Consider the following 20,830-nt stretch of genomic DNA (forward strand, 5'->3'; position numbering starts at 1 on the left):
TTCAACCCAACCAAACCCAACCCAACCCCCACCCCAACTTCGCCACAATGCGCTCCCCCGCCGCCCTCTTCATCCTCGCCGGCGCCCTAGCCGAGGCGCAGAACACGACGACCCCAGCCGCTGCCGCGGTCAGCACGACCGCGGCGCAGGCCGGGACGACGTGGGTGTCGATTGCGCTGACGAACGGCGTGGGGGCCTCGGTCGCCAACGCCGCATCCACTGCCGCCTCCGGTGAGGACAGCGCCGTAGCTGCCGCCGTGTCCTCCGCGCTGGCCAACGCGAGCGCCGAGGTCGGCGCCGCTGTTTCCTCTGGCACGGCCGCGATCGGCGCCGCTGTTGCCTCTGGCACGGCTGCGATCGGCGCCGCTGCCGGCGCTAGCGCGTCCCCCACCTCCGCCTCGACCACGCCCACCGCCGCGCCGACGGCCAACGCCGCCTCGGCGTCCATCGCGTCCATCGCGTCCCAGGCCGACTCGGCCCTCGCGTCCGCGTCCAACTCCCTCGAGTCGGTGTCGCACTCTATCGCGTCGAGCGCGAGCTCGGCGCAGGCTTCCGCGAGCTCGGACGCCGCCAAGCACAACGCCGCGGGGCGCGTTGGCGTGCCCGGCGCCGCTGTGCTGGCCGTGCTTGGCCTCGCTGTCGCTGCTTTCTAGTAGCGCGACGCAACCCGAAAGAAAGAACATACACGCACGTCCCTATGTATTCTATAATGATGCAGCGTTATTCCACACTTTATCCGCGAGCCGCTCGCTCCCGCAAGCTGTGCACTGCACTCCCTGCCCTGCCCTGGCCCGACGACGTCTGCTCGGCGTCTGCGCGCGCAGCGTATCGCGAGCGCGTGTGGTGAAGGTCAGTTGACTATCGACGAATGTCCCGCGCTCCTCAGTGCGGTGCTGTGCTCTGCTCGCTTCGGAGCATATGCCGGGGGTTGGCCCGGAAGTCGGAGCATTCGACGACGCGTCGGGGCGAGCTAGCGCAGCGCTGCTCCACCCAGTCGAGTCGCGTGCATCCATCCGCAGCGTGTGACGACCGAGCGCACAACTTGCGCTAGTCGCGTCGCTGCAGGGGGTGGTGGTGTATCGTGTGATTCGGTAAGGGCTGGCTCGCTCGTCAGCCAAGCAAGCGAGGACCCAGCAATCTTTCTATATTGGGTGGGCAGAGCGTGCAGGCCAGGCTTCCCGCCACCTGCCACCACCCTGCAAGTGTAATCCTTGAATCGATCAGATCAGCTCGTGTGCCTTTTCAAATCCAGTAAATAAGCCTTGGCACTCACATAAGCTGCACCAAACGAACGTCACAACGTGCATCTCTTGTCACTCGACAACCAACCGCTCCACACACACACACACCATGCGGCTCGCACTCGCCATCGTAGCCCTCGCGGCGTCCGCGCTCGCCGCGCCAGCCGACTCAAGCTCGTCGGCGTCAACATCAGCAAGCAAGACGACAAAGTCTTCCTCGGCCAAGTCGAGCGCGACGAGCACCACGTCCGCGGTGCCGAGCCCCACCGTCTCGCCGGGGTTCAGCGGCGACGGGCAGACGCGCGTCACGTTCCCCGGCCACTCGGACTGGTGTAAGTCGCCTGCCGCGGTGCTGTGGCCGGCGTGCTGACATCGCAGGGGTGACCGGCGCACTCAACAACCTCCGCTGGCGGTGGGTCGCGAGCGCGCAGACGCTCGTGTCCTTCACGCTGCACAACGACGGGACGACCAAGACGCAGGGCGGGCCAGACACTGGGACCATGGTCGCGCAGGGCAGTGAGTAGACTCTGTTTGCGCTCGGCGGCGTCGGCTGCTTGCGCGCCCGCACGGCCGACACCACACCCGTGCAGCAGCCGGCCACACCCACTTGGCAGGGACTAACACGCGCCACCAGTCAACGGCACGGCGCAGCGCATCGACGTGACCCTCTCGTACTTGTATGTCCAGCGGCGGCCAACACATGCTCACAAGCAGAAACCAGGACCCCGGAGACGGCTACTTTATCGTCATGTCGGATTTCTACAACCCGAGTCGTGAGTGGTGCGAGGGAGGGGGCGACAGGGAGTGAAGGAAGGAGGCAGGACTGCCTCGCGCGCGTCCGTCCACACCCACGCGTGTCGCTAACAACGCCCGCCTGCAGAAATCTACGCCACGAGCCAAACATTTACCCTGAAGCCAGCAGGTAACCCCATCAAGGCCGCTGGCGCGTCCGCCCTCGCCGCCCCCGGCGTGCTCGTCGGCGCCGGTGCCGTCCTAGCCGTGGCTGCCGGCGCCATGGTTTGACCTCCGCGCCGACCGCGGGCCCCGGTCTTCTTTCGCTCTTACGACATCTCGTTGACCTGTCACGTTCACTTCGTTTCGCTGTTTGGTTTGTTGGCCGCCCTCGCGCACGCGCATTCACGTAGACACGCCTGGGGTGTGGACATTCGCGCAGGGCATGCAGTTGGGTTTCGATGAGGGGTGGATCTGATCTGATCTGATTTAGTTGTGTAAGTGTGTAAGATCTGGTCAGGTGGCGGGCGGACAAGTCAGTCGCGGCGCCAGTCACCCCGGGCGGCGGCGGCACATACGCACCGCACGCGCGCACACGACCGACGCGCACACGCACACGCGCACGCGAATAAGCATATCGCACGCCGCGGCCGCGTTCAGCCTCGATCTTCCTTCCCGAGTGTTCTTCGGCCCGGCGCGTCAGCGATCAGTGGGTCGCTCGGTCCACGCTGCGGCCAGTGGCACCTGCACCTCGCACCTCGCACCCAAGCTCGCTCGCTCATAGCCAACGCGTAGCATAGGCCAAGTAGCCAAAGGTGGGTGGGTGTCGCGAATGTCCGGGGGAATAGTCGGAATGGAGGGGAATCGTGATGGTCCAAGCGGGGAGCGAAAGCGTGGTGTCGGGGTCCGATGCGATGCTGGAGATGGGAGGGGTGGTCGCGTGCCGGGGAAAGGGGGCCTAGTCCGTCGTCTAGAGAGCCGCCGCGAGCACAGCGATGAACAACGCGCCGAGAGCGACACCCGCGCGCCGCCCAGCGCCGGAAGGCACAGCAGCGGGCACGGTCGTGCCGTTTCCGGGCGGGCGCGACGTCGGCGCGCCGTTGACTGTCGTCTGGTACGAGTATCCCGACTGCGGGCCGCCGTACTGCGCCGACACGCCAGTCACGGTGCCCGTGACTGTCGGCGCGGGCCGCCATCCGCCGCCGCCGTTGGCGTTTGCGCCGTCCGTCGTCGTGCTCGTCGCCGAGGTCGAGAGGAGGGGGTTGAGCGTGGTCGGCAGCACGCCGGTCGAGGTGACGACCACCACGAGCGGCGGGGACGAGGTCGTCAGCGCGTCCTCCTCGGACGTGGGGGCGACAAGAGCGGGCGTCGTCGTCGGGATCACGGCGCTGGTGGTCACCACGGCCGAGGGCACGACGGCCGCTGTGGTCGTGGGCAGGGCGGCGGCAGTGGTCGTTGGCACTACGACGGCGGGGCCCGTCGTCGTGTCCTGCGCCTTGGCGGCGAGGGCGAGCGCGAGGAGAAGGAGCGGCGTGTGCATGGTGTGGTGTTTTGGAGGAGTCGGCGAGACGGGGTCGGCGAAGAGGCAGGGGGGTCCTTCGACGAGGGAGAGGTCGAGTCGCGCGCTGTACGGCGGGAGTATGGGAGCAGCCGGCGGGAACGTGGGAGTGAGCCGGGGTGCACTGGTTCCAGCGACGACGAGGGAGATGTAAGGAGCGACGAGCGACGAGGAGGGCGACGACAAAGAAGAAGGCAGTAGCGATGCGGCGTCTGCTCTTGCCTTGCTTGTTGACAGCGGCGGAGGCGGCGGCGGCGTTGGGGGAGGCTGCGAGGGTCGTGCAGAGGCGCAAGCAGGCAAGGGCGGGGTGGTTCGGGCCGGTCGTCGAGCGCTGCTGCCACTAACCTAGTGTGCAAAGTCAACAATCGATAACGATAAGAGCAACGGCAACAAGGTGGTGTCAACTACATACAACAACTCGTACATGGCCAAGCCGCTGCGCCTGCGCCAAGAACTGCCTGCACCGCGTCGTCGTCGTCGTTGTTGTCGAAAGAAACAGGGACGAGACGTCGGGACCCGCGCCGCGCCGCGGGCGGGCCGTCCCTTCAGATCTCTTGCCGCGGGGCGGTCGCGCCACGCTGCTGCCGCTGCTGCTGCCGCTGGAATGCGACTACCGTAGCTACTAGCCCAGTGCAGATCACGCGATGCAGTCGTGTTCGATGCACATGACGAGTCCCGGCTCTAGTCTCCATTCATTCTGCGCATCGTGCATCATGCGGCGGCGGCAACAGAGGCGGCCCGAGACATACCACCCCACCACCCTTGTTGATGTTGCCCTGGTGCCTGCCGCCCAGCGAAACAAACAAACGGCCGTGACTCCTGAATGGCCGTCACCCCGCCCCGCGGCGGCCACAAGCGACCTCTTGGCCACATCCACCATCTATGCATGTACACCCCCTACTGCCGGTAATACGTCTCCCCGCTCGCCTGCGACCCGCCGGCCAGCAGACCCCACTCGAGCGGCTTGCTGTTCTGCGGCGGCGAGCTGCTGAGCGTCGGCAGCGTGCTCACCACCTCGTGGATCGCGTCGCTGAACCGCCGCTGCCCGGCCGCAAAGTGGCCGTAGGCCGGCTCGGCGGCGTACGCTACCGCCGCAGCGGAGATGAGCACGTTCGAGGTGAAGCCCTTGATTGGGGAGTGGCGGGTACGGAAGCGCTGCGCGTCAACTACGGCTGAGGGGTGCCACTCACGTGCATCCGATATGGGCCTGTTGCGCCGACGCGGTCCTCGCGCGACTTTTGTCAGCTCCGCCAGACGCGCAACCCACGTGATAGTCCTCGCCGTGCGGCCACCACTCGCCGCCGTGCGTCGCGAGGCCAGTCTTGACCTCGTCCTCCGGCTCGCCTGTCCAGACGGCACCGAGCGGGTGGTCAAAGATACAGTCCACCTCGTCGGGGTTGGGGGTCAGGCTGTCCACGAGCGCGGGGTCGTCGATGAACGCCACGACAGCTGTGGTGTGAGCTGTGCACGGGCCACTAACGACGCGCCAACTCACGCGTCACGACAATGTGGTGCTTGAACGGCGCGTTGAGCGGGAGTACCGTCAAAATCGGGTCGAGCACCGTGAGCATGTGCACCGAGGCATGGGACGCCGGCAGCCCGACCTCCTCGTACGCTTCTCGTCTCTGCGTCGTCAGCGCGAGCTCTAGCGCCTCAACGCACGGCATTGAACGCCGCCGACGGGTCGGTCGCATCGCGCTGGCCGCCAGGCAGCGCCGTCTGGGATGGGTTCCGTCTGTGGTCGGCGTTAGCTTCGCCACTCGTCCACCACCGCCAGACCCACCGGAGATGCTTGGCCCGCGTGGTGAGGAGCACACGCAGCCCGTCCTCCCCGGGACGCTGGAACACAGCGATGAGGACAGCCGCGCGGCGCGCCAGCCCGACACTGTGTTCGTCAGCCAAGACCCCCACACGACACGACCCACTCGTGCTCCGCGGCAACGCCATGCGCAACAAAGTTCTCAATACACCGCCTGCTCGTTGCGCTCAAGCCCGCGAGCGCAGCAGCGGGGGGCAGGCCGAAGGTGTACTCGACGGCTGGGTCGGGCGGCGGGCCAGCAGCGGAAGGGTGTGCCGATGCCAGCGCCTGCTGCCGGATATGCGTGCTGCTCTCGCCGTGCGTGTGGGGCGTGGTCGTGCCGCTCGCGCCGGGCGTCGCGCCTGCACTCGCGCTGATGGGGCCGTAGTCGTCTGTCGTGTTGGGCATGGTGAAGGACAATGGGCAATGTCAAGTCGTGATGTGGCCGCGCTAAGATTAGTAGTGGAGGGATAAAGTGGAGGCCGGTTGCGATATCGTCACGAGATGAGTCGTCACGAGTTGCCTCGAGTCGGCAGAAGCGAGCTTATCGGCGATGATACGTTGCTGGCCTGCATGACTTTGCCTTATATACTTGACGTGGACCTCGTACGAGCGAGCAACCCACCGCCGTCACTATCGCTGTCTGTCGCCGTCGCGTCAGTCGGTATCTGTCGACTCGCGTCGTTATTGTGACTTTGGGGCAGGGGCAGGTGTGGTGGAGGCACACCCCACAAAGTAGTCACCGACGAGTCACCGAGGCAGGTGGGGGGATCGGGCGGACTTTGGCATGGCATATAGCAGTGCAGCTTTGGCATCTTCCAGACGCTGTCGAGGCTGCCGAGGCCATGGCCTATGCATGCTGCATCGGAGCTGCCGTCTGCTCGTCGTGGTCGATACCGATGGATTCCAGTGCCCATGCCGACGGAACCGATGCTCGGAGATCCCCGCGAGTCCACCACTGACGTGACGTCGAGCCTCGAATAGCTCGAATACTTTGGACCTCGTCGTCGTCCATCTCGCCTCATAACATCGCTCGCTGCTTTGCGTCGTCCTTCTTGCCACCACCACCCACCCACAACACGATGACAGCCCCACCCCACCCGCTCCCCCCGCCCCTCCGTGTCGGCTGGCACCGCGAGCACTTCCTCTCGCCGCTGCTGCAGCTCGCGACGCAGGACAACGGCAGGCACTTTGAGCTCGTCGAGTGTCCCGGCGGCACGGGCGAGATGCAGGTCAAGCTCGCGAGCGGCGAGATCGACGTTGCTATCGGTGAGTAGACACTGGCTCGCGGGCACACGCACAGCAGCTCACGTTCCCAGCCCTCACCGACGCGCTGATCGCCGGCCTCGCGAACGGCCAGGACGCGTACAAGCTTGTCGGACGCTACATTGCGTCCCCGCTCCGCTGGTGTGTTGTGCTACCGTCATCCACTGACAACACCACAGGGCCATCGTCACGGGCAAGGAGAGCAAGTACACCGAGGTCTCGCAGCTCAAGGGCACGACGTTCGGCATCTCGCGCCTGGGTTCGGGCTCGCAGGTGGGCGGCCTCCGGGTCGAGCACACTAACTCACACCCCAGGTCATGGCATCGGTGCTCGCCCTCCGCGAGAACTGGGCGCCGGCCGAGTACCCCAAGTTTGAGGGTGGGTTACGGTGAGGGCCCTTGCTAACCCCCAGTCGAGGGGCAGTTCAAGCCCCTCCGCGACTCTGTCAACTCCGGCAAGAGTGAGTCTAGCCCCCGCACCTCTTCTGACCCCAGCCTCCGTCTTCCTCTGGGAATGGTTCACGACGAAGCCGTTTGTCGACAGCGGCGAGGTGCGCTTCATCGGCAGCGTGGAGAGTATGTGGAGCCGAGGGTGGAGCCTTGGAGATCCCACTGACGACGGCAGCCCCGTGGCCCTCGTGGTCGTTCGCAGCGTCGACAAAGGCCAACGACCACGCAGTCGCCAACTTCCTGTCCGCGCTCCAGCCGCACGTGCGCGAGTTTGACGCGCCGTCGTCGCGCGAGGGACCCGACATTGCGTTCGTGTCCCGCACCTTCGGGCTCACCGAGGAGGACACAAAGGAGTGGCTCCAGACGGTCAAGTGGGAGCACCACCTCCCCGAGGTCTCGGAGGCAGTCGTCCGCACCGCACTCACGTAAGGTGGGAAGCTGGGAACCCATACTGACCGCTCCACAGCGTGCTTGAGAAGGCCGGCGTCGTAAAGCCCCGCGAGGGCGGCTGGAAGATTGACCAGTTTGTCAACACGGCCGTGGCCAAGGTCGTCGAGTAGGGTGAAGCAGCAGCAGCGTAGGAGAGTGCTATAAACATGCAACCTAATGTCTGTGGCGGTGGTGTGTGACTTTTGAACTTTTGGCATATGCAACGTGGCTGTTTTTGGTTTTCTACGTCTCCGACACTGCCGGATCGACCCGCAGCGCCTACCCACCTACCACTTGTCCCCGTCGTTGCCGCCCTTGCGCTCGCGGTCGAGCATGGCGTCGAACTCGGCCTGGCGCTTTTTCAGCTCGTCCTCGGGGCTGAGGTTGACCGCGCCCGGCTGGCCAGCGGGGCCGCGGCGCGCGGGCCGGGTCGTGCGGAGCTTCTCCCACGAGGGCGGCTGGTCGACCTTTGCAATCTCGCCCATGACGCCGGTGCGCGCGGACGACGCCTCGTCGATCGTGTCGAGCGTGTCGACCGCGTTGCGCACATCAGGCGTCACCGACTCGTCCTCGGTCTGGTACTTGTTCACGCCTCCCGAGCCTCCAGTGCCGCGGTACTGGTCCACGGTGATCAGACGGTCCGTCTCGGGCACGCCGGCCCGGTGCTCGATCACGGTGCCGGTGGGAATACCCATACGGTGCTCGACAATGGCGCGCTTCGTGTCGATCGAGATCTGCTGGAGGACCTTCATTTTGCTGCGCGCGGGTGTCAGCGGCGCGTGTATTGCGAGTGATACCGAGTGTTGGTGACAGCCAGCGCTGGCACAGGCCCTGAACAACCGCTGGGAGCGGCGCGTTCAACGGCCACGCTGCGCCAAGCGGCGCCAACCCCACCCCACCCCACACTCACTGCTGCGCATCAGGCAGGTTCTTATGCAGCTCGTACGTCGTAGCCGCACCCGCAACCGTAAAGCCGAGGAACATGCCCAGACCGCCCATACTCGTGGCCGCGAACCAGCGGAACAGCGGCCCGGGGCGCGGCACACGCCGCCGGAGGAACCAGAGGGTGCCGAAGAACGAGACGGTGCCGGTGCCGAACATGCCGAAGGTGATGGTGCGGAACGAGCCCGTGATGAGGTCAATGTCCTTCTGGGTGATGTCGCCTGGGGGTGTGAGTGGGGCGGGGACGATGAGAGGGGATAGGGTGCTCACCCGCGTCGATGCGCCGTTGCAGCGCATCCTTGCTGATCTGCACCTCGTACGGCGTGAGGTTGCGCGGCCGCCTGCCCTCGAGCGGATCAGGCTTGCTGCTGCCGCTGTCGCTGCTGCTGCTGTTTGTGCTGTCGCCTGACGAGCCCCAAGACGACATGTTTGGGTGGTGTGGGAGAGTTGTCAACGTCGACAATGTCAGAAACGAGCCAACCGGCTGCCTTGACGTCAGGAGGCTGCCGAGCTTTCCCGGGAGTAAATTGGGCAACTGGCACTGGACACTGAAAAGTGGACAGCGGCTGCTTCGGCAACTGCCTGCATCTGTTCAATGCGACCATGCATGGGTATCTATTGACTACTCCCCTCCTACTGTATGATGACTGAATCGCCCGCCGATGCCTTACGCAGCAACCTTCTCCGACTCCTCGACCTCCTCGGGAGCAGCCGCACGCCCCTTGGCAACCTCGGCGTCGATGGCCGCCTCGCGCTCCTGGCGACGGCGCATAATCTCGCGGATCGTGTTGCCCTGTGTGGGGTTAGTGTGTGTTCGGCGGAATATCTCTCAGAGCCAAGCCACATCGCGGAGATCGGGACGGCGAGGAGGCGATCGACCAAGGTCGCTCGCCTGCTCCTTCCCTCCCACCGCCCGATGCCCTCCTCCACTCAACGACTCACCGCATTGTCGTGCGTGCCCGCCCTCCAGCGCCAGCCCTTGTGCATCTTCATCGCCAGCGACTTGCGGTACTCCTTGATCTGCTCGATGGCGTACTCCTCCTCGAGGTCGGCCTCGCGCTGCTTGGCCTGGATCTCACCGGCCTCGACGCCGCCCCACTGGCCGGCGCGCATCTCGTGGACGTCGTCGGGGTAGTGGAACGGCTCCTTGAGACCGACAACCGCACGCTTGTAGTTCTTCTTGCTGCCAGTAGGGCGCCCGATCACGCCGCCCACCATGCGCTGCAGCGGAGCGAGGTAGTTGTCGGTACGGATAAACGTCACCTCGAGGCCGTAAGCCGCAAGCAGGTACGAGCGCAGGTCGGTCTTGGTCATGCTGGGCGGGATGCGGAACGTGGCGATCCACGGGTCGTACGCCTCGCCGGGAGGAGTGTGGTTGCGCATCAGGCGGATCTGGACGTTGGGCAGGTAGATCCTGTGGCCGGTAATGGTCGGGCGGACGTTTTCAGGCAGCTCGTACTCGACGCCGTCACGCTTGGCCACGGCGGCGCGGAAGAACTGCTCAAAGCCGGAGATGTACGCGTCCTTCTTGCCTTCGGCGGCCTCGAGCTCGGCGTACTCCTTCATGCCGGTGACGCCGTGGCCACGCTCACGGCTGCGGTACGCCTGCATAGTCTCGAGGAAGAAGGCGCGGTCCGCCTCGCGCTCGCCCTCGAGCACGCCTCGGGAACGCAGGAACTCGTAGCGCTCCTCCATGGCCGGGGGGAAGGGCTCGGCGTCCTTGCCGAGGAACTTTGACGGGTCGGTCAGAGGCGAGGCCTTCTGGGCGAAGGGAAACTCGGCGCGCCGCCTCTTGACGGCGGTGGGGACGGTCGTCGAAGCCGACGACGGGCCGGACACCGCCATTGGCGGGAATGTTGTGAATGCGCGGCGGATAATGCGCGACATGGTGGGTGGTGTGCGATGTAGTAGACAGTGACCCGATTGTTGCTGCAAAGTGGTCGGCTGCCTCGAAAGTGGAAAATGTCGGAAAGGCAGAAGCCAGGGTGGAGGGGCGGAAAAGGCGTGCATTCTCAATTTGACGCGCCTAAATTCCAACAGGCCTATTGGGTGATTGACTTTGCGGGACCAAAATGACTGGCAGTCGCGTCGACCCTGGCTGGGTGCAGTGGCCAGACTTGCGAGACAAAGGACAACAACAACCAAACCACCCAGGACAACAAGGACATCCATCTCGCCATCGACAACGACCAAAGCAAAGTCGACAACAACATCACTGTACCTCTGCCACGTTACCTGAGGACCAAGGAAGTCGCTGTTGCTCGCATCTGGCCTCAGCCGCTCGTCGCTGTACCCCACCCAGCACCCTCAACAAAATCAACAAACACCTTCCCTTCCCCCGATGCAGTGCCTAGACGCCCGCCTGGCTTCGTTCCAGGTGGTAACAAAGCCCAAGAAGAGCGCAAAGCCCGGGTTTCCACTCAACGAGGACACGCACCCGCGCCTCACGCCCGAGCTGCTCGCTCGCGCAGGCTTCTACCATGCTCCCGGCAAAGCAGCCGACACGCACGACACGTGCAAGTGCTTCATGTGCGACCTCGAGCTCGGCGGCTGGGACGAGGACGACGACCCGTTCGTCGAGCACCTCAAGCGTGAGGGTAGCTGTGGTTGGAAGGAGATCGTCTGCCGGATAGAAGTCGATGAGGTTTCGGGGGAGGGGCGGGGAAGGTGAGGGAGCTACACAGAGACGCTGGCTGACAGTGCAGGTTAGTCTACGACACGCTGGACGCCCTGCCCAACTCGACCAAGAACACGGCTTTCCGCGAGAAGACGTTTGGTGACTGGTGGCCGCACAAGGTTCCGTCGGCGCGCTCGGTGAGTTATGGCTTCGAGAGCTAGGCAACTGACATGCAGCTCGCCGAAGCCGGGTTCATCTCCACGCCATCGGCGACCGCCGACGATCTCACAGCGTGCCCTTGGTGCGGATATGAGGTCGAGGCGTGGGAGGACGGCGATGACCCATTGTGAGTGCATCTGATGAGATGCCGCTGACCATCGCAGCCAAGTGCATCACAACAGGACGCCAGACTGCCCCTTCTTCAACGCGACTGTCGAGGGACCGAAGAAGGTGGGTCGTCGGCGCAACCAGCAGCGCTAACGTTGCAGGGTAAAGGAAGGGCGACCAAGTCGACCGCCGCGCCGAAGAAGGTCGGCCGCGCCACGAAGGTGCCCACTCCCGAACCTGAGGCTATCGACGTCGAGGAGCCCGCGCCTGCCCCCAAGCGCCGTGGACGTCCACCAAAGGCGTCCAACGCTTCGTCCTTAGCAGCCTCTACGAGCGGCAAGGAGCCCGAGGCTGAGGACATCGAAGTTGAGGAGCCTGCCCCCGCGCCAAAGCGCCGTGGACGCCCGCCCAAGGCGTCCACCGCTTCTGCATCCTTAGCGGCGTCTACACGAGGCAAGGCAAGCGACGTGCAAGAGGACGAGCCCGAGGCCATCGAGGTTGAGGAACCGGCGCCGGCACCGAAACGCCGCGGGCGTCCACCCAAGGCCTCTACAGCCGCATCGTTAGCGGCGTCCACGACCAAGGCTCCCGCCAAGGGCCGCGGCAAGGCCTCTGTTGCTAATGCCGACGACATCGAGGTCGACAGCCAGCCTGAGCCGGTGAAGAAGACGCGGGCGAAGCGCGCTACCACGAGCAAGTCTGCGGCTTCTGCTGCTGCCTCGCCTGTCAAGCCGATCGCAGTCGATGACGACCTTGAGCTTCCCACAGAGGCCGAGGTAGAGGCTGCCCTGGCGTCCAAGCCCAAGGGCAAGGGACGGGCAAAGAAGTCGACTGCCGTCGTCGAGCCAGAGGATGTTGCGCCGACCGAGCCGCCACGCGCGACGAAGCCCCTTCCACGCAAGTCGAGGGTGACGAAGAAGGCCGAGGCGGAAGCCTCCGTAGAGCCTGTTTCCGAGCCGGCGCCCAGCCGTATTCCGGCCCCTACACGGACGCCACGCTCAGCCCCCGCTGCTCCTCCACTCTCGCAGCTCGAGAGGTTTGTCAACACGGCTTTGCCGCCTACGCCTCCGCCCAAGTCGGCGGCTCGGACACAGCAGCCACCAGCGCCTTCGCCGAGTGCGCGGCAAGCACTCGAGTCGATTGTGACTGGCGAGCCGGCCTCTGCCGCGCCAGCCGGTCCCACACCAACACCCGGCTTTTCCGAGGCGGACAAGAAGAAAACTGTTGAGGAGTTTATCCGCGATCAGTTTACGGCGCAACACGCCATGATGAAGGAGGAAGGGGAGGCTGCGATCGGCAGGTTTCAGGACAAGGCCCGGGACACACGGCGCAAGATTGAGTTGTCGTAAGGGCGTAGTGATGTGACAGTAGACCATGTGACAGGAGAGACTATTCGTACTTGGTATCATGCATAGGCCGCGCGGCGTGCTGTACAGTGGGGGGAGAGTGGTACACAGGATGTCTAGGCAACGCGACTAGAAGTCGTCGTCCATGAGGATGTCGTCGTCGTCGTCGTCTCCGCCGCGCGACTTGCGGTTCGAGTGGCGCGAGTGATGCGATTCGCGGGGTTCCCGGTCGCGGGAATCGCGATCACGATCACGCTCACGCTCACGCTCGCGGGGTGATGGTGCGCCCGAGAGGCCAGCGGCGTCGAGGATGGCCTCTGAGGAGGGCGACGGCGGGGCCGAGGGGGCATTGGACGCGGGGTTGTCGAGCGCCGCGCGCTTCTGCGGCGGCGTCATGGGGGGCACGGGCTTGCCCGTGTCTTCGGGGTATGTTGCGGCGTTCTGGACCCTGCGGGCGAACGTCAGCGAGCGAGCGGGTGGTGGGGGAAGGGGGACGGAGGGGGGCGGTCGGCGAGCCTTCCCTCTTCGCGCGACTCACAGCGGCGCCCAGCTCGCATCAGCGGGCACCGGCATCGGCGCCGGCGGCCGCCCGTAGCGCTCCATGTGGTGGTCGTACAGGCGGCGCTGGATGAGATGCACGCGCAGCGCGAGGAGGTTTGATTCCTGCGGTGAGGGCGGGGGTTAGTGTGGGACGGTGTGAAGGTGTCAGTCGGTCAACCCACGTCGCTCAGCTCGTTGACGAGCTCCTTCAGCCCGCGGTATCGTCCTGCGTGGCGTCAGCTGTGCCAGTGGCACGCACTCACGCTTGTACTTTGTCTCGTCGCCTGCTAGGAGGGGCGCGACGCGCTGCGACTTTGGCGCGGACATGGTGCCGAGGGGTGTGGATGAAGCGAGGTGTTGACGTTTGATATTCGAGATAAAGCCTACCAGCCAGCGGCGGCGGGGCGGAAGTGGCCGCCGGATGCATTCAACCAGGCTCGCTCGGTTGGGTGAACCACCACCCACACTCACACCCCACACGGGCGACCCCGACCGACTCACTCCACCCCCCAACAGCGACGACAACACTGCTCGTCCGACCACCCACCCACCACACCACCATGACATCCCCGCCCGCACCGTCCCCCACGGTCCTGTACGACGAGGAGCGGCGCCCGCGCGCGGACCGGCTCGCGCCGCCCGACGTTGCTGCGCTGATGCGTTCCAAGCGCCGCTGGTGGCGCCGCGACGAGCCGCGCAGCGTGCGCGTCGCGCTCATGTGCTTGTCGATCGCGATGAGCGCCGTGCAGGCCAACGGCGTGTACTGCTGGTCGACATAGTGGGTGTGGCGGGGGATACGGCGAGCTGACAGCCAGCGGGCCGGTCGTGTCCAAGACGCTCGGGCTGAACGGGACCCAGGCGCAGACGATTGTCGTCGGGTGGGTGGCGAGGAACGCAGAGGCGTGTGAGCTGACACCGGCAGGGGCATCCTCGGCGTGTACCTCTGTGCAGCGCCAGTCGGCGCCCTGACAGACCACTACGGCCCGCGCGCGGGCTCGCTGCTCTCCGCGATCCTCGGCGCCGCGGGATACTTCACCTTCGCGGCGGTCCTCAAGGCGTCCGATACCGCCGCGCCGAACGCCTACCTCGTCCTCACGGCATGCTACTTTGCCGTCGGGGCCGCGACGGTCGGCTCCTACTTCTCTGCACTGACAACCGGTGAGTGGCGGTGTGGAGTGCTGCTGTGCTGACTGCCCGCGCAGCATCGCTCTCGTTTCCCGCATACCCGACCCTGTCGCTCTCCCTCCCGCTGGCGCTCATCGGCCTGTCACCCTCCTTCCTGTCTTCCTTCTCGCCGTGGTTCACGCTCCCGGGCGGCGAGCTCGATGCGGTCAACTACATCACCTTCCTTGGCCTGCTCAGCCTCGCCGTCAACCTCTTCGGCAGCGTGTTCATGCGCGTCACGCTGCCCGAGCTGCCGGTCGTCGACGACGCAGACTCGATCGATAGCGACTACCACTACGGCTATGGCCCCGCCGAGGCGGCCGCAGACCTCAGCGCAAGCCTCCACCTCGACGAGCGCACGCCACTGCTTATCGGCGGCGTAGAGGCCGCGCGCGAGGACGTAGAGGCTGAAATGAGCGGCAAGGAGGTCAAGTGGAGCACCGTGCGCCTTATCAAGAACCCTGGCTTCTGGGCGTTTGGCGGCATCCTCACGCTGTGTATCGGACCGTCCGAGATGATCATCGCCACCATCGGCACGATCCTCACCAGCCTCCTGCCGCCCGAGCAGCTCGTGGCTGTCAAGCAGTTCCTCGCCCAGAGCATGGGCCACCCGCTGCTTTCGGTGTCGACGCTCGCCACCAGCGCTGCCGAGTCGTCCGCCCTCGAGCTTCGCAACAAGCACGTCCTCATTCTGTCCATGTGCTCGACCGTAGCGCGCTTGCTGACTGGATTTGCGGCCGACCGCCTGTCCCCTGCGCCCGTCGCCGTCCCTGCGCCCGTGTCCGACGACCCCGCCGCCCCGTCCCACTACTTTGTCCAGCAGGACCCCATCATCCTGTCCCGCTCCGCCTTCTGCTCCATCTGCACCGTCGGCCTCGGTGCCGTGCTCGCCTGGTCGGCAGCGTACCTGAAGGACGAGGCGCACTTCTGGGTGCTCTCCGCCGGCGTCGGCGCACTCTACGGCGCAATCTTCACCCTCACCCCCGCCATCACCTCGAGCCACTTTGGCCCGACCAACTTTGGTCTTGCATGGGGCCTCGTGTCCTACTTCCCTGCGCTGGGATCCGCCGTATTCTCGTACACGTACGCCTTCCTCGCCGTGTCCAGCACCACCGTCACCCCAGATGCGTCGACCGACCAGACGCTCTGCTACGGGCCCAAGTGCTTCAGCACGACCTTCTTCATCTCGGCCGTCGGGTGCGTCGTCAGCGCCATTGGACTGTTCCTCCTCGGCCAGCGATGGCGTGTGTAGGTGTACGCCGCCGTCATCATCATCATCAAGCAAGCGGCCTTCTCAGCAACGACATCAAGCTCCAGTATACCCCATCCATCAAAGACCACATCCAACCCCAACCCCGCTAGCTGTCATTAATTTCCCACCTTCCCTCATCCACAGAATCCCATCATTTTCACGACGCTGTTGCACGATTACAGAATACAGTAGCTACACCAAGCCGTATGCATTGCACGAGACGCAGTCCCGGAGAGGAGCGGGGAGGACACGATCGACAACAACGAGGCGATCCGCCAATCCCCGGCATTCCGCCGCGCCCTGATTTGCGCCCACGCGCCCCGAAATCCAATCAAATTACTACGGGGCGTGTAGCTCAGTTGGTAGAGCGTGTCATTAGCACTGTTCCACCTAGTTGACAAGGTCTTTGGTTCGATTCCTAACTCGTCCAGTAATAATATCTTTTGGGTTTCCAAGGTTCGTGCCACGTGGCAAAGGCGGGAGAATGCGAGAATGAGGCTCCTGGCTCCTGGCTCCTGGCCTCCTGGCTCCTGGCCTCCTGGCTCCTGGCCTCCTGGCTTGCTGGAGGCGGGAGGTGTAGGGAATTATACAGCTCCACAAAAGGTACTAGTTATCGCTGGAGTCGTCGGGCTATTATATCCCAACAGGAGGGCTCACTGATGGAAAGAGGTCTGATGCAGCCATTGATATGGTCGGAGCCGGAACTGATGGAGAGAATCGGTAGAGATTGCACAATGCCGTCAATTGCTCAAGCCGTTGACAGACGCCAACCACAGCCCACACTGCCACAGCCCCCTCGCCACCCCGCCATTACGATGCAATACATCAGTCTATAGTGCCAGCACCTGCCCCAGGCCCCAGCCCAGCCCCTAGTCGTCGTCCTCCTCCTCCTCGTCGCCGCCGTTGTTGGCAACGACCCCTCCGCTCTTCTTGATCTCGGCGAGCTCGCGGCCGTGCCTTCTGAGGCGGTCGCCAAACGCCTTCCGTGCGCCGGGGTTGGACGCGACGTCCCAGACCTGCAGGCTGGCCTTTGAGCCGGCCGCGGCGATGGTGAGCGGCGCCTCGGGGTCGGGGCACCAGCGGGCCGCGAACACCTTGCCGAGGCCGAGGTCGCGCGAGGTCGCGAGGCTGATGTCGCGCTTGCGGCCCGCGACACCCTCCGTCTCCTCGTCGGACACGTTCCACACCTTGACCGTCTTGTCCATGCCGCCCGTGAGGATACACCCGCGGATGTGCGGGTTGATGTCCAGTGCGCTGGCTGCACCGTCGTGCGCCGCCAGCGTGTACTTTGCCTGCGCGTTCTTGCTCGACGACAAAGTACGCGCGTCGTACGCCAGCACGAGACCGTTCTCGAGCGACACGTAGAACGACGTCGGCGACCACGGGTCCCACCGCACACACTCAATGTCCTCGGTCACCTTGACGCCGAAGCCCTCGCCGCTCTTGGTCTGCGCATCCCACACCTTGACGACGCGGTCGTAGCCGCCCGACAGGACAGCCGAGTCGGTGCCGGCGCCCGCCTGCGCCTTGTTCCACTCGACACCCTGCACCTTCTCGCCAGAGTGGATGCTGTCCCACGACTGGCTGGCGCTCATGGGCGACTCGCGCGTCAGGTCCCACAGCTTGACGGTCGCGTCGGCGGATCCCGAGAGCAGCAAGTTGCGGAACTTGGGCGTCCACGAGAGCGTGAGCACCGGCTGGACGTGGTAGTCGGCGTTGGCGGTCGGCTGGACCATCTGGCGGCGCTTTTTCTTGCCCGTGCCGAGGGGCTTGGCCTCGGGCTTCTCGATGCCCGTCGGCTGGCCGAGGATCGCGTGCGGGTACAGCCCGTCGACGACGTCGCAGTCCCAGATCTCGATCGACGGGTCAAACGTGCCGACAGCGATAAAGTTGCCCGTGCGCTTCTCGTCGTCGGAAGGACCAGAGTTGAAGTCGAGCCACTCGAGACACAGCGGGAACGTCGGCAGCATCAGGTCGTGGTGCGTGTACAGCGACTCGTTGGTCTCGTCGTACACGTGGAAGTCGAGCCCCGAGAGGTCGTCCGACGTGCGCGCAGTAACCAGCATGTTGTCCGTCGCGAGCAGCGCGAGCTCCTCGCGCTCAATCTCCTCGTCGTCCTCCTTGAGCGTGATGAACGGGTCGTCGTTCTGGTCGCGGTAGTACGTCAGGCCCTTGACGTTGGCGAACGCGCCCATGGCTTCCGTCAGCTCGGTATCACGGCGCCAGAACTCACCAACACCCGTCGACACCTCGTCGTCGTACTCGTCCATCTTGAAGGCGGACAGGTCGTTCGGGTCGTGAGGCTTGGTCTCGACCTCCATGTCCTCGTCGTCGCCGTCCTTGTCCTCGGCGTCCTCGGCGTCCTCGTCGTCCTCGTCGTCATCATCTCCCTCCTCCTCCTCCCCAGCATCCTCCCACTCCCCCTCGTCCTCCATCTCCATCTTCTCCATCTGCTCCTTGAGCTGCTCGAGGACGCCGGGTCCGCCGAGCTTGCCGACGCGCTCGAGCTCGGCCTCGTTCAGCTCGTACTTGCGCGGCTCGAGAGCCGCCCGTCCCCGCGGGACCCAGGCGATGGCGGAGATGAGCGTGCCGGACATGGTTGTCGGCAGGCGGCGGTCGTTGGTGGTGTTGTTGCAAGAGCTGCGCCTGGTGCGCGTGCAAGATTTCTGATCTTTACCCCGCACAAATCTTGAACTTTGCCACGTGGGTGGAGGTTATCACAAAATCAATGCCGTGTAAAATCGCATCGCGGCTACGACGTCATGGCGCCGGGTATCCAAGGCTTTTGAGGCTCGACGCACCACTGGATGGGTTTGTTTACCCTCCTCCTCTCTCCTCGTCCATCGCGCACCACCATGACGAGCATCTTCGTAGCGGCCACAGTGCCCAGCTACGCAGAGGAGCAGCTACGCGTGCACCTCGGCTCGCTGGCCACGCTGCCCGTCGCCGTGCCCGCAGCAGCCTCATTTACCGGCGAACCCGCGCATCCCTCCCCTCAGCTCTCGCACGCGCTCGGCGAGCTCAACACGACCAAGCCGCCGTCGTCGAAGCAACTCGCCAGCATTCTAAATGAGCTCACGCAACCCTTGCCTGCCGGTGAGGTCCGATCGGCCGCCACGCTCGAGGCCGACGCCGCTGCCGAGGCAGAGATCATCACCCGCGCCCTGTCTGTCATCTGGGCGCAGGTCATGCAAGCGTTCGTCGACGGCTCGCTCCAGCTCGAAGAAGACCGTGTGTGGTGGGACACATCGCTTAACAGCCGGAGCGGCGTGCTCGTCTACTTTGTCCAGTGTGAGTGGGCGTGAGGGTAGTTGAACAGTCTCCCGTATTCCCTTGCTCACACACCCAGCGCTGCCAGAACGCGTGTGGAATGCCGTCAAGGACTCGCTGCAGTCCAAGAAGAGCTTCTCAGTCCACAGCGTGAAGCAAGATTGGCACAACCTCCGCGTTCCGTCCCTCACCTCCCTCTTCAGGCCGCTGCACGACGCCTCGGCCGTCCTCAGCTCGCAGCTCACGGCGTTCCAGTCGCCTCTGGAGCTCACCCGCCGCGAGATGCTGGGCAACAAGGCGACTTTGGGTCGTGCTAGGGACCAATCAGCATCGCGAATTGGCCAGTTGGCGGAGCAGGGCCCCCACTGGGCTCTGCAGTCCGTGTCGACGTCCGAGGCGAGCACCGTCACCCCCACCGATCTCATGGCTGAGGCTACGAGGCTGTACGGCGTGCTGTGCTCCGTGCTCGACGTGCCGACCCCCGTTGCCCAGACGGCGACGTCTTCGCGCCGGAGACCATCAGCCCCGCCATCACCAGCTGCTGTTGCGACACCCACGACGCTCCTGGCGCTGCTCAACACCTACATCCCCAAGTCGAAGCAGCAGCTCACTTCCACGCTGCAGATCTACGGCCGCCCCTCGGTCCTTACCCGCCTGTGGTTCCCATTCCTGTTCCTCCCTCCGGCACTTTACTGGGCTGTGAGCGCCCTGGTCCGCAACAAGGACTGGGTCAAGGAGCAGGTCGTGAATGCCAAGGAGACCATCAAGGGCTTCGTTGTCCAGTGGATCTGGGAGCCGATCGAGGGTATCGCCAAGACGATGCGCGGCGGCGGAGAGGGCCTCGACGTCGCCCCCGAGACTGTCAAGGCCGACCAGGAGAGTCTCGAGCGTATGGTTGTCGACCTCGGGCGCGACTACTACCACCTCTCTGGCCCACAGCTCGACCAGCTCAAGGCGCAGGTCGAGAAGGGCGACATGGAGTCGGTCCTGAAGGTGTACGAGCAGGAGTTGCAGCACCCCCTGCGCAACGCGCTCACCGGCAACCTCATCCGCACGCTCCTGATCCAGGTTCAGAAGACCAAGGTGGGTGACAAAACCTCCACTTGAGACTGACATCCGCCAGACCGACCTCTCTCGCGCACTCCTCCAGCTTGACCACCTTCTCCGCTCCCAGCAGCTGACATTTGCGTTCGTCGGTGTCGCCCCCTCTGTGCTCGTCGTTTATGCACTGTGGGGCTGGCTGCGCGGCATTGTGCGCGGCGAGAACCGCGGCAAGGGCCGGCGGCGACGCTACTTTAACGGCCTGCGCGAGGTCGAGCGGCTGCTCATCGAGTCGCCAGAGGACAACTCGCGCATGTCTGACCGGGACCGCGGAACCCTCATTGTTTCCGTCTCGGGGTTGCGCACATGGGCTGCAGGGATCACATCTACGCGACGCGAAGTGAGTTGCACGCGATCCAACCCGCGTTGGTCGAAAGAGGACGCGGTGGCTGGTCGTCGTTGTCTTTGCCCGAAGCTGTGCTAACGACGCTACAGGGGTTCCTGGACGACCTGCGTATGGTCGAGAACCCGGCGCTGGGCCGCGACGACAAGCTGCGTGTTGTGGAGCGGATCTACCGGTGTTGGGGAGTGGACGGGCGTGGGACTGGAGCATAAACAGTGTAGCCTGCCGAGTGATGGCATATACAGAGTCTTGGGTCGTGATTGTGATTGTGGGATGGCTCGTCGCCTACATGGCGAGTTAGGGGTCTACGCATCTTCAGGGTGATGGTGCCAAGGGCAGTCGCGGTCGATTTTGATGGATGATGGGGCCTTGGGAATCAAGTCAGGCGCCACTTGCAACTTTGGGTGGCACAATTACCGGATATCGTAAATAAAGACTAGATGGCGGTGGGACAT

General features: G+C 64.7%; 12 protein-coding genes and 1 non-coding gene across 14 annotated transcripts; 7 read left to right on the plus strand and 6 right to left on the minus strand.

The window, feature by feature from the left end:
• Window positions 1-47: 47 nt before the first annotated feature.
• On the plus strand, window positions 48-653 carry LOC62_06G008591 (uncharacterized protein; the record flags this gene model as incomplete). Its single annotated transcript, XM_062775134.1, has 1 exon — window positions 48-653. One exon carries the CDS (start codon window positions 48-50, stop codon window positions 651-653), a length of 606 nt encoding a protein of 201 aa, XP_062631118.1.
• A 670-nt stretch (window positions 654-1,323) lies between these two features.
• Window positions 1,324-2,489, plus strand: LOC62_06G008592 (uncharacterized protein). The gene is made up of 5 exons (XM_062775135.1): window positions 1,324-1,573; window positions 1,620-1,757; window positions 1,876-1,918; window positions 1,956-2,014; window positions 2,122-2,489. The coding sequence occupies exons 1-5, from the start codon at window positions 1,351-1,353 to the stop codon at window positions 2,262-2,264; spliced, it is 606 nt and encodes a 201-aa protein (XP_062631119.1). The 5' UTR covers window positions 1,324-1,350; the 3' UTR covers window positions 2,265-2,489.
• A 454-nt stretch (window positions 2,490-2,943) lies between these two features.
• Window positions 2,944-3,513, minus strand: LOC62_06G008593 (uncharacterized protein; the record flags this gene model as incomplete). The annotated part of the gene is made up of 1 exon (XM_062775136.1): window positions 2,944-3,513. One exon carries the CDS (start codon window positions 3,511-3,513, stop codon window positions 2,944-2,946), a length of 570 nt encoding a protein of 189 aa, XP_062631120.1.
• A 911-nt stretch (window positions 3,514-4,424) lies between these two features.
• NUDT15_1 (Nudix hydrolase 15, mitochondrial) lies at window positions 4,425-5,737 on the minus strand (the record flags this gene model as incomplete). The annotated part of the gene is made up of 7 exons (XM_062775137.1): window positions 4,425-4,686; window positions 4,722-4,766; window positions 4,799-4,980; window positions 5,027-5,156; window positions 5,194-5,266; window positions 5,315-5,416; window positions 5,457-5,737. The coding sequence occupies 7 exons, from the start codon at window positions 5,735-5,737 to the stop codon at window positions 4,429-4,431; spliced, it is 1,071 nt and encodes a 356-aa protein (XP_062631121.1). The 3' UTR covers window positions 4,425-4,428.
• Window positions 5,738-6,411: 674 nt separating this feature from the next.
• Window positions 6,412-7,659, plus strand: LOC62_06G008595 (uncharacterized protein; the record flags this gene model as incomplete). The annotated part of the gene is made up of 8 exons (XM_062775138.1): window positions 6,412-6,598; window positions 6,649-6,736; window positions 6,775-6,868; window positions 6,910-6,973; window positions 7,008-7,055; window positions 7,090-7,170; window positions 7,220-7,469; window positions 7,511-7,659. 8 exons carry the CDS (start codon window positions 6,412-6,414, stop codon window positions 7,602-7,604), a joined length of 906 nt encoding a protein of 301 aa, XP_062631122.1. The 3' UTR covers window positions 7,605-7,659.
• Window positions 7,660-7,668: 9 nt separating this feature from the next.
• LOC62_06G008596 (uncharacterized protein) lies at window positions 7,669-8,866 on the minus strand. The gene is made up of 3 exons (XM_062775139.1): window positions 8,686-8,866; window positions 8,384-8,636; window positions 7,669-8,229 (listed from the first exon to the last, which is right to left on the minus strand). The coding sequence occupies exons 1-3, from the start codon at window positions 8,840-8,842 to the stop codon at window positions 7,761-7,763; spliced, it is 879 nt and encodes a 292-aa protein (XP_062631123.1). The 5' UTR covers window positions 8,843-8,866; the 3' UTR covers window positions 7,669-7,760.
• Window positions 8,867-9,014: 148 nt separating this feature from the next.
• Window positions 9,015-10,330, minus strand: mrp20 (54S ribosomal protein L23, mitochondrial). The gene is made up of 2 exons (XM_062775140.1): window positions 9,358-10,330; window positions 9,015-9,208 (listed from the first exon to the last, which is right to left on the minus strand). The coding sequence occupies exons 1-2, from the start codon at window positions 10,300-10,302 to the stop codon at window positions 9,083-9,085; spliced, it is 1,071 nt and encodes a 356-aa protein (XP_062631124.1). The 5' UTR covers window positions 10,303-10,330; the 3' UTR covers window positions 9,015-9,082.
• A 242-nt stretch (window positions 10,331-10,572) lies between these two features.
• On the plus strand, window positions 10,573-12,708 carry bir1 (the record flags this gene model as incomplete). The annotated part of the gene is made up of 5 exons (XM_062775141.1): window positions 10,573-11,082; window positions 11,121-11,229; window positions 11,269-11,378; window positions 11,416-11,482; window positions 11,521-12,708. Exons 1-5 carry the CDS (start codon window positions 10,757-10,759, stop codon window positions 12,706-12,708), a joined length of 1,800 nt encoding a protein of 599 aa, XP_062631125.1. The 5' UTR covers window positions 10,573-10,756.
• Window positions 12,709-12,757: 49 nt separating this feature from the next.
• Window positions 12,758-13,590, minus strand: LOC62_06G008599 (uncharacterized protein; the record flags this gene model as incomplete). Of its 2 annotated transcripts, XM_062775142.1 has the most annotated exons (4): window positions 13,509-13,590; window positions 13,428-13,471; window positions 13,244-13,368; window positions 12,758-13,153 (listed from the first exon to the last, which is right to left on the minus strand). In XM_062775142.1, exons 1-4 carry the CDS (start codon window positions 13,570-13,572, stop codon window positions 12,835-12,837), a joined length of 552 nt encoding a protein of 183 aa, XP_062631127.1. In that variant the 5' UTR covers window positions 13,573-13,590. The 2 variants fall into 2 exon arrangements, with proteins under 2 accessions (XP_062631127.1, XP_062631126.1); XM_062775143.1 differs by lacking the exon at window positions 13,244-13,368 and having other exon boundaries at window positions 12,835-13,146.
• A 215-nt stretch (window positions 13,591-13,805) lies between these two features.
• On the plus strand, window positions 13,806-15,881 carry mch1 (putative transporter mch1; the record flags this gene model as incomplete). Its single annotated transcript, XM_062775144.1, has 4 exons — window positions 13,806-14,023; window positions 14,061-14,123; window positions 14,168-14,403; window positions 14,448-15,881. 4 exons carry the CDS (start codon window positions 13,806-13,808, stop codon window positions 15,659-15,661), a joined length of 1,731 nt encoding a protein of 576 aa, XP_062631128.1. The 3' UTR covers window positions 15,662-15,881.
• A 124-nt stretch (window positions 15,882-16,005) lies between these two features.
• Window positions 16,006-16,091, plus strand: LOC62_06G008601. The gene is given in 2 exon segments: window positions 16,006-16,042; window positions 16,056-16,091. It is a non-coding gene; the product is annotated as a tRNA-Ala (tRNA).
• Window positions 16,092-16,469: 378 nt separating this feature from the next.
• On the minus strand, window positions 16,470-18,292 carry SPBC1711.16 (putative WD repeat-containing protein). The gene is made up of 2 exons (XM_062775145.1): window positions 17,895-18,292; window positions 16,470-17,858 (listed from the first exon to the last, which is right to left on the minus strand). Exons 1-2 carry the CDS (start codon window positions 18,256-18,258, stop codon window positions 16,531-16,533), a joined length of 1,692 nt encoding a protein of 563 aa, XP_062631129.1. The 5' UTR covers window positions 18,259-18,292; the 3' UTR covers window positions 16,470-16,530.
• Window positions 18,293-18,505: 213 nt separating this feature from the next.
• On the plus strand, window positions 18,506-20,642 carry nca2 (Nuclear control of ATPase protein 2). The gene is made up of 4 exons (XM_062775146.1): window positions 18,506-18,952; window positions 19,011-20,014; window positions 20,055-20,372; window positions 20,468-20,642. Exons 1-4 carry the CDS (start codon window positions 18,517-18,519, stop codon window positions 20,585-20,587), a joined length of 1,878 nt encoding a protein of 625 aa, XP_062631130.1. The 5' UTR covers window positions 18,506-18,516; the 3' UTR covers window positions 20,588-20,642.
• The last annotated feature ends 188 nt before the right edge of the window (window positions 20,643-20,830 follow it).

The sequence above is a fragment of the Vanrija pseudolonga genome, chromosome 6 (genome assembly GCF_020906515.1).
Source record: "Vanrija pseudolonga chromosome 6, complete sequence".
NCBI classification, from domain to species: Eukaryota; Fungi; Basidiomycota; class Tremellomycetes; order Trichosporonales; family Trichosporonaceae; genus Vanrija; species Vanrija pseudolonga.

What these genes read in the sequence shown, in the direction of transcription:
- LOC62_06G008592 (XM_062775135.1), top strand. Translation starts at nt 1,351, where the DNA reads ATGCGGCTCGCACTCGCCATCGTAGCCCTCGCGGCGTCCGCGCTCGCC. An exon ending in GACCATGGTCGCGCAGGGCA is followed by an intron (nt 1,758 to 1,875) that starts GTGAGTAGACTC and finishes ACGCGCCACCAG; the next exon opens with TCAACGGCACGGCGCAGCGC. An exon ending in GGATTTCTACAACCCGAGTC is followed by an intron (nt 2,015 to 2,121) that starts GTGAGTGGTGCG and finishes GCCCGCCTGCAG; the next exon opens with AAATCTACGCCACGAGCCAA.
- nca2 (XM_062775146.1), top strand. Translation starts at nt 18,517, where the DNA reads ATGACGAGCATCTTCGTAGCGGCCACAGTGCCCAGCTACGCAGAGGAG. An exon ending in TCCAGGTTCAGAAGACCAAG is followed by an intron (nt 20,015 to 20,054) that starts GTGGGTGACAAA and finishes GACATCCGCCAG; the next exon opens with ACCGACCTCTCTCGCGCACT. An exon ending in TCACATCTACGCGACGCGAA is followed by an intron (nt 20,373 to 20,467) that starts GTGAGTTGCACG and finishes ACGACGCTACAG; the next exon opens with GGGTTCCTGGACGACCTGCG.
- mrp20 (XM_062775140.1), bottom strand. Translation starts at nt 10,302, where the DNA reads ATGTCGCGCATTATCCGCCGCGCATTCACAACATTCCCGCCAATGGCG. An exon ending in CGGGCACGCACGACAATGCG is followed by an intron (nt 9,209 to 9,357) that starts GTGAGTCGTTGA and finishes AACCCCACACAG; the next exon opens with GGCAACACGATCCGCGAGAT.
- LOC62_06G008596 (XM_062775139.1), bottom strand. Translation starts at nt 8,842, where the DNA reads ATGTCGTCTTGGGGCTCGTCAGGCGACAGCACAAACAGCAGCAGCAGC. An exon ending in GCAACGGCGCATCGACGCGG is followed by an intron (nt 8,637 to 8,685) that starts GTGAGCACCCTA and finishes TCACACCCCCAG; the next exon opens with GCGACATCACCCAGAAGGAC. An exon ending in AACCTGCCTGATGCGCAGCA is followed by an intron (nt 8,230 to 8,383) that starts GTGAGTGTGGGG and finishes ACCCGCGCGCAG; the next exon opens with CAAAATGAAGGTCCTCCAGC.
- SPBC1711.16 (XM_062775145.1), bottom strand. Translation starts at nt 18,258, where the DNA reads ATGTCCGGCACGCTCATCTCCGCCATCGCCTGGGTCCCGCGGGGACGG. An exon ending in CGAGGTGTCGACGGGTGTTG is followed by an intron (nt 17,859 to 17,894) that starts GTGAGTTCTGGC and finishes AGCTGACGGAAG; the next exon opens with CCATGGGCGCGTTCGCCAAC.